Genomic DNA, 14,628 nt, shown 5'->3' on the forward strand with positions numbered 1-14,628 from the left:
TCAAGCACCTGTGACTCCATCATCCAACAGAACAGGTTAAATTGATAAACATATGTGAATCCTGGGTTTTTTTAAATGAAAAGGATGTCAAGAATATGATAGAACACTGGACTGACAAGTGCCCATTACAAAGGTTCAAAGCAACAATATTTTTTGGTGTGTTTTTTTCAGCAGCACGCTTTCAAGTTGCAGTATTGAAATACATTAAATCCAAGTTTTTTGTTTCCCAAAAACATAGGGAACAAAAAAACAATAGGGTTAATGAAAGGTTAGCAAATCCATTAACGCTTTAGGCAACATAAAAAAATCTGTGGCATTCTGAAATTATTCAGGTACCTAAAGAACACTCTGAAACAGACTAAAATCTAGAACTTTTCCTCAAAGAAATATAAACTTAACTAGATTACTCAGTTCTGACTAATTGCAACTATCTTTTATGAGTACAAAACAAGTGTTAGGAAGAAAACCGAGAACCACCATTCCTTAATTATCTATTGAAACAACAATACCAATGCCTTCCTTCAAAATACACAATTCTAGTGCTAACCATTTAAAAGCACTGAAGCACATCTTAAGAGTGACTCTCAACCCAGGGCCCTATGAATAATGTGGGTTTTTAGAAAGCACAAATATTCAACTCACAAGTTGTAAATACACAGTGGTTTTCACAAAGTTTGAAGATGGACTAGATTTAACAATCCTATTATTTAAAAGCAGAAGTCTACATACACAGATAGAATATTCAAATGAGGCAAGGGGCTCCTTCCTCTTCTCAAACCACAGATGGGACGTAGTTTTTAAATTTCCAGAATTTAAAAGGGATGTTTAGATAAATTAAGAGTTAAAGGCAGGCCTAGGTAAAAGAGCAGTTAAAGGCTTTTGAAGTGGGTGAGGAGGGAGCTCTTCCTCAGTGGCCACCTCTTATTCCTCCCCAACCTCCACAGCACACAATGGTTTCGGCTGACAGATACAGAGCCCTTAAAATTTACCCTTTGGAGATTCCACCCCAATGAAGAGCAAGAGGTTTTACCAAGCACAATGCAAAAATCAACTCTCCAAAACAGGGCACCAGGAAACACATCCACAAGCAAAAGGAGAAAGCAAACTGGAGCAGCACAGTGCTGGAAGAACAATCCTTTCAGAGGAAGAGCCTGGAGAGATGTAAATAATGTACACACCTGAGAGATACACGAGTTTCACTGGGATAAATAACCAAAGCAGTTTAACACAACCAGCACAAGCTGTTCCCAGGAAATCCCAAAAGCCTTATTTAGGTTTGACTGCATTCAGCAAGTGAGACCACTTGAATCTACTTATCAAAGCCCTCGCAGAGCTTTACATTTGTTTAGCTAAAAACTTGAGGAGGTTTACATTAAAAAACGCAGTACAGAAATGAGACCTTGAGACAGGGTAATAGGAGCTGCCATGGTAGATGACCCAAAAACCAAAGATGTCCAACCAAATGGCATCAAATGCTTCAGAAAGTCACAGGGAATTATAATAGAGTAACTTGTTTATGGGGCACTTTCTTCCAATCCCCTGATCTTCTGACACATTCAGATTTGCAGTATTAGTAAATTTTTCATGTATTCAACTTAAGGCAATTGTCTCATAAACCACATATTTAATTATTTCTATGAAACTCAGTAAAAGCCTGTTTTGATGAGAGGATTTATTTATTATGACTTTCAAAAATCTATATTCTCCCCCAAATGCTAAAAACTCAGATTTTACTTTTGGTTTAACACATCTGGCAAGCTAAAAAAACAAGGTTCTGCACTTTGTGTCTTCACTGTTCATTTTGCCTCTCTGTCCTGTTATATTCTTAATATTTTCTTCATATGAAAACAATTTCTCTCAAATCACAAATGCAGAAAGTCCACTCCATGCTGTTTTCTACATTACCAGAAGCAAAGACAAGAAGAGGTGTTAGCTGCTTCTAGGATAGTATTTAAAATTATAACCAAAAAAATGGGCATTTTGTTCTTCCATACTCAGAACAAAGAAAAACTTGTTTTAATCTTTGACTCTTTGAGCATTCCATCTTACATTTCTTTTTCTGATTATTTAAGTGAATACAATAGCAAAACTTACATATAAAACCTCACTACAGAGGGCGAGATGACACAGAAGACAAACATATTGTGCTTTAAGTTCTGAAAAAACTCTAGCTGTTATATTTTGGAAATATTAGCCTGTATTCATCTGTGCTTGAGGATCACTTAAGATTTGCTAAATTTAAAAAAGTGTAATGAAAACCACTAAAAAGCCCTCATTAAATAAACCATAATAATTTTTTTAAAATATTTCTTGTCTTTTGTATTTTATCTTTCCACAGCACAAAACTGGTCTTTTATAATATTCTGTTTACAATTGTCAGTCTATTGCAAATAATTCTACTCCTAATCTGGGCTAAATGTGATATTCTCCCTTACATACAATACTCCTAACTCTAATTTTCTTCTTTCACATTATAAACTTCTTATCCTAAAGATTTAAAATCCACTTTTTATTTAATATTCAAACTAAATAAATGATGATAGAACTCCAAATGCTTCCTACAATGGAGAGAAAGAGTTTTTTTAAAAGAAAGGAAACAAAACCCAAAACTGAACAAATATTATCCAGAAAGAGAGAAAAAATTAATAAATTATAAAGGAAAGCATTAGTGAGACAAAGCATCCATGAAAGGACTGAAAAAGCAAAAGTGAATTTCAAACTGCTTCCAAACCATAAATCTAAGCGACAAAGGAACACACTTTCACAGCAACAGTAAAGCAAAACTGGAGAAGTGCAAAGATTTATTACATCTTTTTGAGCACACAAGTATTCCTTAAAATGAAACTAACTCACAGGGTTCTGCTATATGTATATAGTTCAGTACTAACAATAAATGTTTTGAAATAACGCTCCTCTAATAACTTCCTTTTTTTTGGAAATACTAATTTGGGCTAATTTTCAACAGAACTGGCAATAATGCACTGGCAGGTGCAGACACATCCAAACATTTGCTCTGACCTGCTCATTCTGTAACTTTGGGAAACTGGATAAAAAGTAAGACCACACACAGACTTCTCTTGCAATCAGTTTACAACAATAAAAAGTAGAAAATTCCAGAATAAACAGCAGAAGTTTTAGTACAAAAACATCCTGTAAGTATTAGTCAAATACTGCAGCCAATGTGGATTAATACAACAAAGGTTTACTGAAACCAGCTGTATTAATTACCACCATTTTATTCTGCCCCAAGACATCCAGACGGGATTCTGAGATTCCCAAGCAGAGGAACGTGGCTTCTGAACAGCTTTATGCAACTACCAAGTCTCACCTGTTACAAACAAGTCTGAGATGTGTATCCTAAACAAGAAATTCCACGAAACCTTCTGCAGAAAAACCAAGCACTCTAACCAGAAAGAGGCTTTTCACAAACAAGATCACCTTACTACACACACAGCTACTTTGAAACCATTACTTTCAGAGGTTACAAAAATTGACTGCTAGGAGTTTAAGTAATAAAAAATATTACTCCATTTCGATTTTTAAATTAATTCAGTAATATTTAAATAACAAAATTACTAATTGTGCCTCAGTAGTAAGAGAAGCAATCTCTACCTGTGTTATTTTTGGCAGGCTCTTCAAGGCAAAGGAATGAGTCAGCTTTTTCCTGTAGCTTATGTTATACTTGCTGGCATCTCCCCAGCTTTGCAAGTCTCAAAAGTATTTCCAAGTGCTAGACATGAAGTTACACCCACAAAGTTTATACAGAATGACAACATTTGTCCCCATCGTGGTTAAAATTTAACCAAAAACTGTAATTGAACTACAATGAAATGTCTTCTATGCATTCTGCTTTATTTCAGCTTGCTTTCTTTACAACAAATATACTTCATGAAAAGCTGCAAAACAATAGAATCGCTAATAAAGCAAAAAATTAACATTTCATCAAAAAATGCCACATGAATACATTCATACAGATGATTCACTTCATCAGCAAGAGAGCACGCGTTGAAATATTTACAATTAGCACTCTAGATGTGGTTTCCCATTTCTCCCTACATCTTTGGTGGCTTCAGCAAATTTTTTCCTGTTACTCCTACAACATGCCTAAATGCACTAGGAAGCCTTTCAACAGTTAGATATACTTCTAAAATTCTGAAGAAAAAACCCCAAAACACTACATTTTGTACACTTCCCTTATTTTATATTGTCACTGCCTAATTCCCCAAACAAAGTGCAATGGAAATAAAAAATTCATAACTGAATGTACTTTCCTGGCATAGTGAAAGTAAAGAACATGTACAGATTTCTAAGAAGCTTAAGGATCAGCAGTACCTGAGCTGACTCTAGTTGAGCAGGAATAAAGGAAAACAATCTCCTCTCAACAAGCCACTCAAAACTCATTCTCATAGAAAACCCCTGAGGTATCTGCTACTTTGACACACATACAAGTACTTTGGTCTTACTCATTAATGTCACAACTTTGACATTAATGTTGCTTCACATTCTAAAAGAAAGGAATGCTTATGCTTAATACCAAAACATCTTTTATTACTCCTTAAAACATTAATAGAGAGAAAGCAGAAGAGTCAGATAAAGTCTATGCTTTGATATGAATATTGGAAAATATCTATTCTGAACTTCCACAGTTTTACCCCTCTCCTCATTATTTTATGTAAATTTGAATGGCAACACTAAAATGCAAATTTTAGGGATAAGCTACCTCATGACAATATATTTTTTGTTTGGTCTTAAAAAAAAAAAAAAAGTGGTGTTTTTTTTTTAATCATTCATTGTAACAACATACTAGCTCTTAGAAAGTACTACCAGGGAAGAAATTTCAGAACACAAAAAGTCATAGTAGTATCACCAAAAGCTTAAGGCCCCTTCACTAAAAAGCTGTAATAACATGAAATATCAACAGTGTTCCAATGAACTCAGCTGTAGTCAGCCAATTACCTAATCACTATTCTATAATAAAAGAAATAATTAATCAAGATTTAGCTTAAAAGTTTGGAAAGCAGAAAACCCCAAGATGAAGTATGTAACCTGCAGGTTGTCTCAGTATTTCTCCAAGAGCCTGTGCTGTACTGCTGGAGGGACAGCAACCCAGGGCTTCCAAGACAGGCTAAGGAGAGTTTATTAAAATAAAACTAGAAATTGTTCATATATTCAACAGTATTGTAAGTAAATCCATTTTTAAGACACTCTGCTTTGAAAGTCTCATGGCTCTAGATAGCTTCTAGCATTTGTGGTAAAATTTTTCACAAGTAAGGTTCACTTGCAAAATAGCCACAGCACTGGCACAGATGCTGGTTCTTAAATAATTTACTTAGTTTTTCTCCTACTCACACAGGCCCAGCGTGACTCAGTGACAGACTAAGCACCTTTCAAACCCATGTTTATAAGATGTGTGCAACCAAGTTCAACTAGTCACAAGGTAATAAAATACAGATACCTCATACCAGCCAATTCACTATTAGCATATTCTAGAAACTTGTTTGGAAATTTGAATGTCTCAGGACAAATGAATGCTAAGCAATCTTTGTAGAAACTACCAATACAGAGGTAGAACCTCTAAAAAAAGTATTTGTCAAAACTAAGGTAGGTGGGTGATGCGTCCCTAGAGCTCCAGCAGTACGATCAGGCAGTACTGCAATCTCAGGTGCTGCTTTTTGCTTATCCTCAGAACACAAAATTCTCTGCTAAAAGAAACAGGAGTCTTTTACCATGAACAGAAATCTAAATTTATTAGTCTTGTTGCTTGTTTGATCACTATACAATAAAAACTTGAGGTTATTTTTTAAGTAACTAAAATTACTTAAGTAACTGAAAACCTAAATTACTTAAGTAACTAATTTCCATCTGTTATTTGAAAAGGAGAGACAGAATTTACATTTTACTTTACAAGGTTGCCAGCAAAGCTTTCCCTAAAAATCTTCTACACTCTTTTTCTGGTCAGAAAGTGAACTAAAATTTCATATACATCATCACAGCAACAAAATACAGCCATAGAACACATAATCACAACCCCTTTGTTACCCTCACATGAATAAAGCAGGATTTTAGGGGTTGTTTTGGGTTTTTTTTAAATGGATGAATGTGCATACAACTATATGGAAAGCCATACCATGATTACAACTGCCTATAGATCTACACATTTTGTATAATCTTCCATGAAAAAAATACATTAAAAGGAAATGTTTTTTACCAAAGATTAAGGCATTTGAAAGTAAGTAAAAACAATGAATTTAATATTGTTTTTAAGAATCAACAAGTCTTCTGTGCTACCATCCAGCTCCATAAAATACACAGCATGCATCTGAGCTTACTCAAAGACACAGAAATGTCACCTTGAAAGCTGCAAAAAGCTGGAAATACAGAGAACGAAAAATACAACAATTTTTGCAAGCAGGGATCCCTAATTTAACAGAAAATATGTTAAAGACTTCCAAAGAGGATTTCTGTAGTCCTTGTAAATTCACATATAATTCACATACAATTGTCTCCTACTAGGAGAGATTAGTGCTGCAGCTGAACACACAAAAAACCTGCAAATCCTGAATTTCCTGGAGAACAGGCACCGTGCCCATGAGATGCCTGCACCAGTGGGATGCCCATCCACCAACACTCCTTGGGATTATCTAACACAGGGCTTCCTTCCCTCTGCTGGCAGCAGGGTTGTGGATGCTGGACAGGCTCCTCACTGCAGTAACAGTGAGTATAAACCCGCTGAGCTGACCAGAATATGTTCCACAGGACACCGAGATCCGCAAGAGAATGTCTTTCTAAAACAAAACTTAAAAAAAAGAAGAAAGGGGATACAAACCTCTGCTTCCAGTAGGCAGATGTGACTGCTCATCTGACAACAGGAGAATGTTATTAATACACAGACAACCCGTGTTCCTAACAGTGAAAATCCCTCAGATCTAGTCCTAATGAGAGGAACATCCCCTGAACTTCTTACTGGTCCCACCATGAGTGCTGTCAAATATGTGCCATATTCAGTATTCAATTCTAAACTAAAGAAAATAGCAGGTCAGCAGTACAAAATAAAAGGGCCAGTGTGATAAACACCATCACCATAAAGTGCAGCCCTGGTTCCCAGCCACTGAAACACTGCCTGCTTGCAATGCAACAGGAGAGCTGCTGAGCACATGACATCAACACACACTGAACACTGCCCCACATTTAAGGAAAAGAAAGGGCTGTGTGCCAAACTCAAATTAATCACCTAGTTTCTAGAGGCAGACTAATTCAAATCAATCAAAATAACATACAGAGAGACCACATCAAAGCTGCAGCAGAGCAAACCAGAGAGGAAGAAAGACAAAAGACAGTGTATCAGTCTTACCAGCTACTACTGAAAGTTGCTACACATTATAACAAAAGGATTGATACTGCTTACACAGCAAGAGATATAAATAACAGATTGCTGAAAAATGTTAAAAGCCCATTTTTTGCCATTCCCACCTAAATGGGGACATCCTTGAGAAATAAAAAATTGCCAAGTACTACCTGATTTTATTCAGCTCAATTTTTTTGTCAGTTATTTTTTTCCAAAAGACATTACACAGATGTAAATACACATATACAAAATTGGTACCTATAGTAAAAAAAAAAAAAAAAAAAAAAATCCTGTCTGACAAGTACTATTTTCCAAGAAGTTTACAAGCAAGATGCAAAAAAAACTCCATCTGTCTCAGTTATCCATTTAAAATTAAAAGTTCTAGTTGAGAGTTGAAGTTTTATAAAAACAGATGCTCAAAATATACAATTTCTCCTTTCATGATAGAGAATCACTTCTTGTCATGTGATTCCTGGAACCTGAGTATGACAGGAACTGCAAGTCATCCCATCTCCAGGTGCACTAAAATACTAGTTTTACTGAGGTTATACTGTGCTTTGATCATATACCAGAATATAGACTAATCAAGCCAAGTATAGCAGGAAGGCAAAAAGGTAATTTTGAAAATAAATGGAGGGATATATATATATATATATATATATATATTATATATATATAATATATATATATATAAAATCATTATACACACATTCACAAGTAAACTGAATATTGGACAATAAATGCTCCTCTCCCCCTGTAATTTTGATGAAATTTATTTTCTTCTTAAAGCAATGCTAAAAAGTACCCATATTACAATGTCTCTTAGAAAAGACATTAATTAAAAACAATTTTAAACCAGGGAATAGGAGTAACAACAGAAATGGCCATCCTGGTAAAAGCAGAAAATTAAGTGTGGTGAATCCTGCTTTTCATTCAAAAAACCTGTTCTGATTACCAATACAGAATATAAAGTTATACTGCATATGAAGGACTTGAAGTTTTCATTAAACCTGTGAAAGGAGAGCAGACCACTTCACGTACTTTCATGCACAGATTCAAGCACTGGATCTCAAGAGAGCAAAGATCTCTCTCACCTGTGTAATAACTTCACATATACAAAGGTCCACACTGCATAAGGTCAAGTCACTAATGGATGATTTTCCTTTAAATATGTACCATCATCAGAAACATTTCAACAGACACAGAGTTGGGATTTTCCAGACTTTTATTTTATTGTTTTTACACAAAGTTTAAGATACATTTATCTGTCATTCTTACCTTCACATGCCAAAAGAAAAGGTCAGAGTGTAAATGGGCAAGCTATGAAACCATTCAACTTTACAACAGACAGAAATTCCTAACTTCTGCTTCCTCAGATGATAAAAATTACTGTAAATTAATAGGGCTGAAAGAAATGACACTCAGGAAATAACATATCAGCAACCCTGGGAGGCTTGAGAGCTGGATCCATTTATAGCAGAATGCCTGAAGAGATCATTATATTATCTATGTTGATCTTCTGTATCTCACAGAACATCTGAAACATTTTGTCGCCCAGCCTATAATAAGCCCTGTAATTAGGCTACAGTGTTCTAACACAGAAAAACCCTAAGCTGCTCTATATGCAGCAGACCACCACAAAGGCCAAGACATATGCAGCAGAGAGGAACTAATTATTGGCAAAATTAGGCTTCATAATCCCACCAAGCAATTTTTACACTGTTGCTGCAGATGAATTCCTCTGCAGCACTCTTGTGACCAATTTTATTTTGAGCGCTTGAACAAAGCCAAGCAACCAAACATTTATGAAAGACAGCTTCCCATACTGCTTCAAGCAGCTACTGCAAAGCATATACAACTGCTTTGAACACTATAAAACATACACAGCTCTGAGACATTTAAATCCAGTTTATTTAGTACCAAACTCAAGATAAACTAAAGCTAGTTTATATTGTATTAGAGTATCCCATATAGAGAATTAGAGAGGAAGACTTCTAATTGGGGTAAGTAATCTTTTAAAGCTCAAAAATAGGAAGCTGATGTTTCAGATCTAAACTGAAAAGAAAAAGGAATTCTGTTTAACTCTTAACAAAAAACAAAAGTGACTATTAGAAAAACTAAACCAAGAAAAGAGAGCTTTACACTTAATCCAGGTTTAGCTTCATTTAAAGGTAAAACCAAATGTCCAAAAGATACAGAACATAATAACAGTAATAGGAAAGACACTGGTGACATTTTAACCCTTAATACTAAATTCTATCAAGACCAGGGGAAAAAAAAATGCAGGGACAAAGTAAGCAGCAGGAATATTTCTTCAGTGCAAACACACAAAGTAATCCTTAGGAAAGCTTTCACAAAACACACAGTACTTGCAGCACAATGTAAGGAACTTGTTTTGTGAACTTAATAACCTCTGCTGTCTCTGTGCATTCTGATGTACTTCTCTGTAAACCCATGTCGGTACCTACTTCCCTGTTTCTGTTTGGGGTCCTTCTGCTTTCCAGCTCACCAGGGCTCCTTCTTTTGGTTGTTTTGGCTGAAGTCCCAGAGAAATAACAATGCCCTTGGGCTGAGCGTCAGAGAGTTCGAGAAGCAACAGGTGCCCAAGGGAATCTTCAGCCTGGGTCTTTAGCACAGCCTCTGATAATGCACGACATTTTCTCCCAAACAGGAACATGGAATTGAGATACAGACAGGCTGAGTGAAAAGCAAGAGTAAACAATCTCTTTGAGACAAGAACTTACTTAATGCTTTTGGTTTTTCCCCCTTTTGCTGCAGGAGTGCCCCTGAACTTTGTTTGATGACATCCTAATGGGATTTGCTTAGCTTTCCACTTATTAGCCTGGGTGCCTCACAGAAGATTTCCTCATCAAACACTGACTTCTGATTTCACTTCCAACATCATAGAAGTAAAAGAATCAACTTTTAAAAGCTTCTGAATCACAATGCACAAAACAAAGCGAAATTAGAGAAAATAGAAATTGTGTTCTTCCCATTTACCTAACACTGAGGGCCAAAGAATGGCAGAGGAGCCCTCACCAAAATCATCATTACTTCTCTACTCTCTTCATGAACTGTGAACCAAGTTCCTCAAGTTTGGTTTTCCTCAGAAATAAAAAAAAAGTTTTGCTCCGAGTTGAATGACGCATTTAGTGGCAAACTAGAAGATTTCTTTAATTTTTCATCTCGGCTAAAAAAACCCTAAGACCTTTTGGTCTCGAATCTAAGGTATAAAAAAACCCAACACAAACAAACAAACAAACAAACAAACAAAACCCCAGCACACATGGATAATGCACTTTTAATTCCTAAATAAAAAATGCTATATTTCTCATAAGTCATGAGCCTTTCCTCAAGTTCTTTTGAAATGCTAAAAACCCTTGCCTAACAGAGATATTTGATTCTCTCTCACCCCAGGAACTCCTTTTCTTCAATCTTCTCTTCCTTCATTCTTCTCTTTCTACCTCCTTGTTAGATTAGCAGAATTTGGCTTTCACTCCCATTCCCTTTTTTACAAGAAGGCTGTTTTTAATAAAAATGAGCCAGTGTCCTATTAATGACAGACCCTTAGGGCATCTCCTTCACTTACAGTCTCAATATTATTTTTTTTCTTCTACAACTTACCATTTCCCTTTCATAGGCATTCCTCTCATTCATCTTCTGCCTAGTTTCAAAAACTATGTACCTTCCTCAAGTACCTCTTGCATTCCTAATTTTCCACCCTTTCTTACTTTCCCCCTATGCCTTTTTTAAGCTTGTACATTTGGGTTATTTCTTCTTTTCTCTCTATATTCTAGTTCTGGATCATCTAGTAATCACTAAAAAAAATTAAGTATTTAAAAGTATTCTCAAAGCTTTAGAAATTTCACTTTGTTTTCTGCTCATTCTGGAATCTCAGAAGACTTATTTGTTCTGACCATTTTTCATGGCAGTTCCCTCATTCAACCCAATCTGTTGAGCATTTATTGCAATGCACACAATTTACAAATCCCCCAAAAACACATCCATGGATCTAATGGACTGTACTGGGGACTCCACAACCTGAACAGAATGCATAAGGCTACTCCTTGCCTTCCAATAAACAACTGGATTTTCAAAAGAGCTCATGCCATGTCACTACAAACTACAAAGACAAAAGATGTTTAAACTCCATCACTCAACACACATCAGCATTTTTCTGTTTGAAGCCACTGATGACAGACACTCCCTTTTGCTCACTGGCGTCTGACTCTTGCTTATACCTTGACATGTTGCAAAATAAAGATTCTGCGTTCATTTTAACACTAGTTTCAAGTGTTGGCAGTTTGTACTGGTTTCTTTACAACAGGTTACAGTTGAAACTATATCCATTTTTGGAAAAATGCCAGTTTTGGAAATCTAATTTCTTTTTTTTAAAAAAACTTTCTGATATTTTTGACTGGTCCAAAGGTCATTCATTTGGAAAACAAAATAAAAAAATCAAAAATAAAATTAAAAAAAAAAGCAAACTAATTGTTTTACAGTTTAAAGGAAGATCACTTGCTTTTTACTTAAGTTTGTTGTAGTATACACTTCTAAACCTTAAGAAATTGGATTAATAGTTTTTTATTTACTAATCCTATAAAGAGTCTTAAAAAACCTAAGACTATTTTGCTTGGTTTTATTGGTTTCCTCCTATTTGTCTGCACATTGAACCTTGTTGCAAAATCAATGAGAGGTTTTTTCGAGATGAGTGATTGTTGGGTTTTTCCTTTGTACTTAATGGTGTCTGGATAGCAACAAATCTAAATAAAGCTATGGCTTTAATCATCTGACTCAATTCTGCACAACCACCAACAAGAGGAGAGCAACAACCCTCATTTCAAATTAAATGCACATTAAAATTTGAAAGAGTTGTTTTACCTCCCGTTTCTTCCACAGGAACCTAAATCCTCAAGAACCCATGTGTGTATACACAGATCTTCTAAAAATGCTATCCTTCATAATACTTCTTACAAAATGAAGCCAAAAGGAAACTAAACACAATATGAAATATGGCTTTAGAGGACAAGAAAGAGATGAAAAAAACCTGAAGATAACCAGGGCAGAGCAGGGTTTGTACAACTTGGCTGACTTGGAGAGGAGGCTTTAACAGACCAGAAACAGTCTGCACATAACAACCTGTTTGTCCCAGCCACGAGACACCCCCAAATTTGAAATAAAGCTAACAGCTGTCTCAGCAAGATGCCAGGCCACTGTTACATTGGGCTGATCTATGAAGTCATTTTCTTAGAATACTTACCACTAAATCCCAGTTATTTTGTTCAAGCAACGTTATAGCTTCATCAATATTTTCAATACCAGTACATGCCTAAAAATAAAAAGAAGAGGTAAACAGAATTAAAAGCATTGATTAAAATCAGGGTATTAATACTTATAATTCAATTAATTTCAGCAGGATGACAGGAAAGGTATAGGTTTTCCCTTTCTGTTACAAAAGGGTAATCCAGAAATCAGACTAAGTTTTAAACATCAAGCATTTAGACATAATTCCCTGTTCCACCAGAGGATTCTTGTGTAACCTTGAGCAAATCACCTAGGGAAGGCAAGACCAAGTAGTTATTTGTAAAATTAGGACAATAGTGCTGTCCCCATAAAGGTGTTTTGAGAATTCTACCTTCAAAACTATGAAGCACTCATAATACTCTTTAAAAGGGAGCAAAACAAACCTTGAAGTTCTAGCCCTGTACTCTGGCTTTACCTAGTTCAAGAAATCGAACACAATACCATTTTTGAGGTAGTGTTAACCCTCACAAAACTGCATTTTGAACTGCTCTTAATTCCAAACACAAGAGTGCCTCTACTCAGCAAAAACTGAGATGCAGCAACCTGCTGCTTTTCTTGATACCCAGACCTTTTCAACTATTCAACTTCAGCAGGCAGAGCACTGCTATTCATTCTGCCACATATTTGCTATCATTCACATTGAAGCATATCAGATAAATTTTACCAGAAGAGAAAAAAGGAAACAGTTAAGTTTCTCCCTGGAATTTATCTTTCATCCTAACCAAAGCTATGTTCTGTACTCAAACACACAAGAGGAGTTCAGACTTTTACAAGATCTGAAACATGATCACGTTCCTCCTGCTCTACCACACAGTTATATAAAAGTGTGGTATATAAAACTGCATAAAAAAAAAATAAAAAACCAAACCTTTTAACAGTAATAATACAGAGCTAGATAGCAACAGCAAACAGATCAGTCTTCCTGATTCCCTTTATGTCATAAGAGAACAAGGAGGCTAAGCAGACACTTTTTCCCTTCCAAGACATAAAAAGCCATCAGGTCACGTATTTCCCATGTTCCGACTTTTCTCCCGATTTATAACCATGAAAACATAAAAAGAAGAAATCACAGAGAAATTCAAGGCAAATTCTCTCCTCCTAAATTCAACCCTGAAAAATTCCACACTTACAAAGCACTACATGCAGCATGTCAACACAAAATGGAGCAGTCTGAGGGACCACAAGATGAAATTATGGAGAATTTTGCCTGCAGAGGGAAAGCAGTTTCTACTGCTACACAGTGCTCTCATGACCACACTGATCCTCTCAAACAACAAGACAAAATTTCTTCCACTTCAAAGCATGCTGTGTTAATGCTGAATTTCACCCACTTCACATTGGGAGTGCTAAAAAAATACCACTTTGCTCTTCAGACGCATCATTTTTCCTTCTTTTCCACTACTTCTTGCAGTTATTTCTGAAGTTAAAAACGGGACAACACTTCGACAAAATCCCCAGCAAATGCTTATACATTTACATACACTCGTGCCAGGTAGGTTTGAAGAGTACAGGGCTTGAGTTTGTCATTCCTGAAATCACAGGATGGTTCGTACTACCATCAACCTGCCACTGGAACTGATGTCAACAGATCTGCTGTTGCAAAAATCCTGCTTTGAGAGAAAGCTCTGCAGAAGTGACAGTCTGAGATTCTGTTCACATTCGAGTGAAATACACTTAATCTGGTCATTACAGAAATAGTTAATATTTCTCATTTGTCAACCCTGCAAAATCTGCATGATCTTTTCAAGAACTAGCTTGTGTTCCACCCTACAGTAAGAACTTGACCAACAATGTGTTGTTTGCACCGCTGGGCTGTGCAGATGAAGTTGAGGAGATGGTACCTACAATTCAGGATTTAATACTGGCTTTAGTTGTCTCCTCTTTTTATCATTCCTGCAGCTCTGCTCACTTGCCACTTGTCCTGTCTTAGCCCATACTAACTGCAGATCAATTCAGTTCACTTTGGCATACTCTCATTT

General features: G+C 35.9%; 1 protein-coding gene across 2 annotated transcripts in view; it reads right to left on the minus strand.

The window, feature by feature from the left end:
• The window catches only part of FAF1 (Fas associated factor 1), a 153,454-nt gene that overhangs the window by 124,152 nt on the left and 14,674 nt on the right, over positions 1–14,628 (minus strand). For both annotated transcript variants that reach the window (XM_005521141.3, XM_088060187.1), the window contains exon 2: positions 12,606–12,674. In XM_005521141.3, the coding sequence (XP_005521198.2) occupies positions 12,606–12,674 (69 nt within the window). The remainder of the gene's footprint in view (positions 1–12,605; positions 12,675–14,628) is intronic.

This window comes from Pseudopodoces humilis, chromosome 10, assembly GCF_049639895.1.
Source record: "Pseudopodoces humilis isolate 2021_Gansu_Grassland_sample_001 chromosome 10, ASM4963989v1, whole genome shotgun sequence".
NCBI lineage: Eukaryota > Metazoa > Chordata > Aves > Passeriformes > Paridae > Pseudopodoces > Pseudopodoces humilis.